The sequence below is a fragment of the Tasmannia lanceolata genome, unplaced genomic scaffold, assembly GCF_043159265.1.
Source record: "Tasmannia lanceolata isolate RefF3 unplaced genomic scaffold, GAP_Taslan_0.1 ptg000013l, whole genome shotgun sequence".
Classification (NCBI taxonomy): Eukaryota; Viridiplantae; Streptophyta; class Magnoliopsida; order Canellales; family Winteraceae; genus Tasmannia; species Tasmannia lanceolata.
Genome location: NW_027518690.1, coordinates 48,282,310 through 48,287,024, shown reverse-complemented (window position 1 = coordinate 48,287,024; position 4,715 = coordinate 48,282,310). Strand labels below are relative to the sequence as shown.

The window sequence follows — 4,715 nt, the reverse complement described above, 5'->3', positions numbered from 1 at the left end:
TTACGCTTTAAGCCTCTGGGCACTGGTCTGGACTGCGAGATTCATTCCGGTGAGGAGGGCTTCATACTCTGCCTCATTGTTGGACGTGCGGAATCCGAACCTCAAGGCATAATCTGCAGTGAAGTTATCAGATCCGGAGAGAATTAGACCGGCTCCACAGCCACCCTTGTTCGAAGACCCGTCCACGTACACTTTCCAGAGTGGTTCGGCGGTTGATAGACCCTGCTCTGCTGGGGAGGGGATGATTTCTGCTTCAGTCCCCCCTGCTGTGCATTCCTCAGTCGTGATTGACTTTTCCACAACTGGGGTTTGAACAACTTCAGATTCAGTGATCTGCTAGGGGATGGTGCACTCGGCCACGAAGTCTGCCAGTACTTGAGCCTTGATCGCTGGTCTTGGTATATACTGGATATCAAACTCGCTCAGCTCTACGACCCATTTTACGAGCCGTCCTGAGATGTCTGGTCTATGGAGAACTTGCCTGAGCGGCTGATCAGTCAGGACTTTTATAGTGTGGGCTTGAAAATACGGCCTCAACTTCCTTGCTGCCATTACCGGCGCATAAGCCAATTTCTCGACCCGCTGGTACTTGACTTCGGCATCATGAAGAACTTTGCTGACATAATAGACAGGCTTTTTGCTGGCGGTGCTCTTCACGGACTAGGACAGCCGTTAGGGCCATGGGGCTGACGGACAGATATAGGAGTAACTCCTCACCTGGCTCTGGCTTTGTCAAGAGTGGTGGAGAGGACAAATACTGCTTTAATTCCTCGAATGCGGTTTGGCACTCCGCTGTCCAGGGCGCAGTCTTGAGTCCTTTGACTGCGTTGAAGAAAGGTAGGCACCTCTCTGTAGATTTCGAGATGAAGCGCCCCAGTGCGGCCACCATTCCTGTGAGCCGCTGCACTTCTCTGATAGTTCTCGGTGAAGTAAGCTCCATCACGGCCTTGATCTTCTCTGGATTGGCCTCTATCCCTCGTTGGCTTACCATAAACCCCAAGAACTTTCCTGAGCTGACGCCGAAGGTGCATTTGGTGGGGTTGAGCTTCATGCTGTACTTTTTCAGGACCTGGAATGTTTCACTCAGATCAGACACATGATCATGTGCGCTTCGGCTTTTGACCAGCATATCGTCGACATAGACTTCCATGTTACGGCCGATCTGATTCTAGAAGAGTCTGTTTACGAGCCTCTGATATGTGGCCCCGGCATTTTTGAGACCGAAGGGCATGACACGGTAACAGTATGTCCCTTGATCTATCACGAAGGAGGTCTTTGGTATATCTGATTCATACATCCTGATCTGGTTGTATCCGGAGAAAGCGTCCATGAAGCTTAGTAATTCGTGACCTGCGGTGGCGTCAATGAGCTGATCAATTTTCAGGAGCGGATAGCTGTCCTTGGGACAGGCCTTATTCAGATCATTGAAATTAATGCAGGTCCTCCATTTTCCATTTGTCTTCTTGACCAGGACTACGTTTGCCAACCAGTCAGGATATTGGATCTCCCGAATGAAGTCAGCCTTTAGGAGCCTCTCCACTTCCTCTTTTATCGCATGCCGTCTTTCGAAAGCGAAATGCCTTCTTTTCTGTTTCACCGCTTGCAGGTTGAGTCAACACCGAGTCTGTGCGTGCTGATCTCTGGGTCAATGCCAGGCATTTCAGCGGGAGCCCACGCAAAGGCATCTGCATTGTCTTGAAGAAACTCGGTGAGATGGTTCTGGATGCTGCTGCTTAGAGAGGATCCGATCTGGACGACTTTCTCATTATCGTCCTTGCTCAGAGGGATGGAGATGAGGTCTTCGGCGGGTTGAGTCCCCCGGAATTCGTCCCTCAGATCGAGTAGCTCAATCGGCAGCGATTCCACCGCATTTTTACCTTTGAGTGTCATTGCATAGCACTCCCTGGACTGGGGTTGGTCTCCCCGAACTTCACCCACACCGTTTGGCGTTATGAATTTCATCTTCTGGTGATACGCTGAAGCCACCGCACGAATCAGGTTCTGGCCAGGTCGTCCTAAGATAGCGTTATAGACCGAAGTGGCCCTCACTACCAGGAAATTGACCATGGTGAACGCTTGGCAGGGTTGTTCTCCGACGAGGACTGGAAGTTCGATCTGCCCCTCCACCTTCACAACCTCTCCTGAGAAACTGAACAGATCTGAGTTCGCCGGCTTCAAGCGGTCGTCGCCTATCATCATTTTCTGGAAAGCGTGATAGTACAAAATGTCTGCTGAACTCCCGTTGTCCACAAGGATTTTCTTTACTTCCCAGTTTGCGACGAGCATGGTTACGACCAGTGTGTCGTCGTGTGGCAGTATGAGGTTGTCGAGATCCGCATCTGAAAAGGAGATCCCATTCTCCGTCCTCATCCTTTTGCTGCATGTGTGCACGGCGTTGACTCGGCGTGCATATGCTTTTCGAGCAGCAGACGATGTGCCCCCAGCGGCTGGTCCGCCCATAATTGTGCCAATGACTCCCCTTGGCTGGGATCGTGGCGCCTCTGGTTGTGAGCTAGGTGGCAGAGGAGATTGGTTCCGGACAGGGGGCGGCTGCGGCCGTCGAGGGCTGCGGCCCTGAGGACTCTTCTCTCTTCTCTCTGGTCTGCGGCCGTCACTTCGGACATATTTTTTCAAGTAGCCCCGGCCTATCAGCTGCTCAATTTCTTCCTTGAGCTGCCAGCATTCGTCCGTGTCGTGGCCGTGGTCCCTGTGGAACCGACAGTATTTTGATTGGTCTCTCTTATTTCCCTTGGAGATCATTCTAGCTGGCCACCTCACGAATTCTTCATCGCTGATCGCAGCCAGTATGTGCTTCCAGGAGGTATTGAGGGGCGTGAAGTTCTCTTCTCTCCTCTCGAGGGACTTCTCTCTTCTGGCGGCTCTATCCTCCCTAAGCTGCTTGGTAGGGTTCTTGTCCTCAGAGGTTCTCCTCCGAGTCAAGTCTAGGGCTGCCAGCGTTTCTTCCACCGCTATGTACTCCTCAGCTCCTGCCATTAGATCCGCCAGTGAGTGCGGATTTTGGCGAGCCACTGAGCGGCGGAAGTCATTGAATCTGGCGCCCGCGAGGAGCGTGCTCATTGCCGCTGAGGGGTCCAAATTCGGTACTTGGAGTGCCTCCCTGTTGAAGCAGCGGACGAACACCTTGAGAGGTTCATTGTCCTCCTGCCGCAAGGCCATCAAGGATGCTGTCGTTTTCCTTGGCCTGCGGCTACTCATAAAGTGACGGACCAGGTTGTCGCCGAAGTCTTCGAAGTTGCTGACGGAGTTTGATTTGATTATGGAGTACCAGTCCCGGGCCGCACCGGTCAGTGTGATTAGGAACGCCCTGCAGAGGAAGCCATCAGATGCACCGTGGAGGAGCATCATCGCTCTGAATGTCTCTAAGTGGTCCACTGGATCAGTGGTTCCATCATATTGCGGGATGGTAGGCATTTTAAACCCTCTGGGTGCTAGGGCACTCATGACATCATCGGTAAACGGTGTTCTGTTTGAGAACGCCCGCACAGTAGGCCGGCTCTGATCTCTTGCCAGTTCTTCTATGCGGTGGTTCATTTCTTCCATCCTTTGAAGCATCGGATCAGCTCTGCGGTCCGGCTGGTCCGGTGATCTGTTTCTCTCCATTGACATGCTCGCCGCAGAGCCGGACTGACTTTCCGGACTCTTTTGACGAGGCCGGAAATTCTCTTGCTGTGTGCGGTTTTCACGAGCTCGGGGCCTTCGCGGAGAATGGGACCGCGACCTTCGGCGGTGGTGAGGCTCCGTATGCGCATGCCTGGCCCCGGAGTGATGGACTTGCCTCGGGTGGGGAGTCCGGTCTTCATTGTGGCGTGCTGCCTCTGTGAATATTCGACCTTTCATGTACAGGTCGTGAGGCTTCTGGAGGAGGTTGGGGAGGCGCTTGGAGTAGCTGCTGATATTGACTGACCAGAGCCGTCATCTGCTGGAAAAGAGCTTGAACTTGGTCCGGAGTGGGCATAGGGTTGAGGTGTTCCGAACGAGCCGGGCTCTGTTCAGCTGTAGCAGAGGCTGCCACCACCAGCGAGGCGATTCGTTCACTTCGGGTCCTGCGAGGCATCACAGCTCGATCAGTCCATGCAGTTGGTACCCGCGCACTCTTGCGCCCTGCCATTTTTATAAGAGATCTGAACAACTTTTAGTTTTGGGTCCCACGGATGGCGCCAATCTGTTAGACCGAAAATCGGTAACAGGTACGACAGTGACGTAAGAGCTAAGCTGGATGACCCGAGGAGCTGAGTCCTGAGGAATCGAAGTGAGGGAGCTGAGTTCAGCTAGACTAAAATGAAGGAACTATGTTCTGCACAGAAGCAAACGAGGTCAGAAGACCAACCTGGGTGTTACTCCGGACAGGCCCTTCGACACTCAAGTCAGTATATGAGCAAGAGTGCAGAGCTAGTTTAAGAGTTTTGGAGAGGTTGTGCATTACCCATTGGTTTGAGCTTTGAACCCCCTTTTATAGAGGGAAACTCGATGACGTGGGATGACCTATGCCAGGACAGGTGCAGACCTGTGATAGGTTTTAGTTCACCTACTCTAGGACAGGTGTCGGCCTGTGATAGGCTTGAGTTCACCTACTCCAGGACAGGTGTCGGCCTGTGATAGGCTTGAGTTCACCTACTCCAGGACAGGTGTTGGCCTGTGATAGGCTGCTGTTTTTACACCCCATCATTATCTACAAAGATTGCTGAAGGAGATGT

At 52.7% G+C, this 4,715-nt stretch overlaps 1 protein-coding gene across 1 annotated transcript; it reads right to left on the bottom strand.

Moving 5' to 3' along the window:
• On the bottom strand, positions 1-552 carry LOC143891348 (uncharacterized). The gene is made up of 2 exons (XM_077395938.1): positions 376-552; positions 1-333 (listed from the first exon to the last, which is right to left on the bottom strand). The coding sequence occupies exons 1-2, from the start codon at positions 550-552 to the stop codon at positions 1-3; spliced, it is 510 nt and encodes a 169-aa protein (XP_077252053.1).
• Between the last annotated feature and the right edge of the window lie 4,163 nt (positions 553-4,715).

Coding starts and splice junctions, on each gene's coding strand:
- LOC143891348 (XM_077395938.1), bottom strand. CDS start 552: ATGGCAGCAAGGAAGTTGAGGCCGTATTTTCAAGCCCACACTATAAAA. Junction 334..375: donor GACCAGCGATCAAGGCTCAA/GTACTGGCAGAC, acceptor ATCCCCTAGCAG/ATCACTGAATCTGAAGTTGT.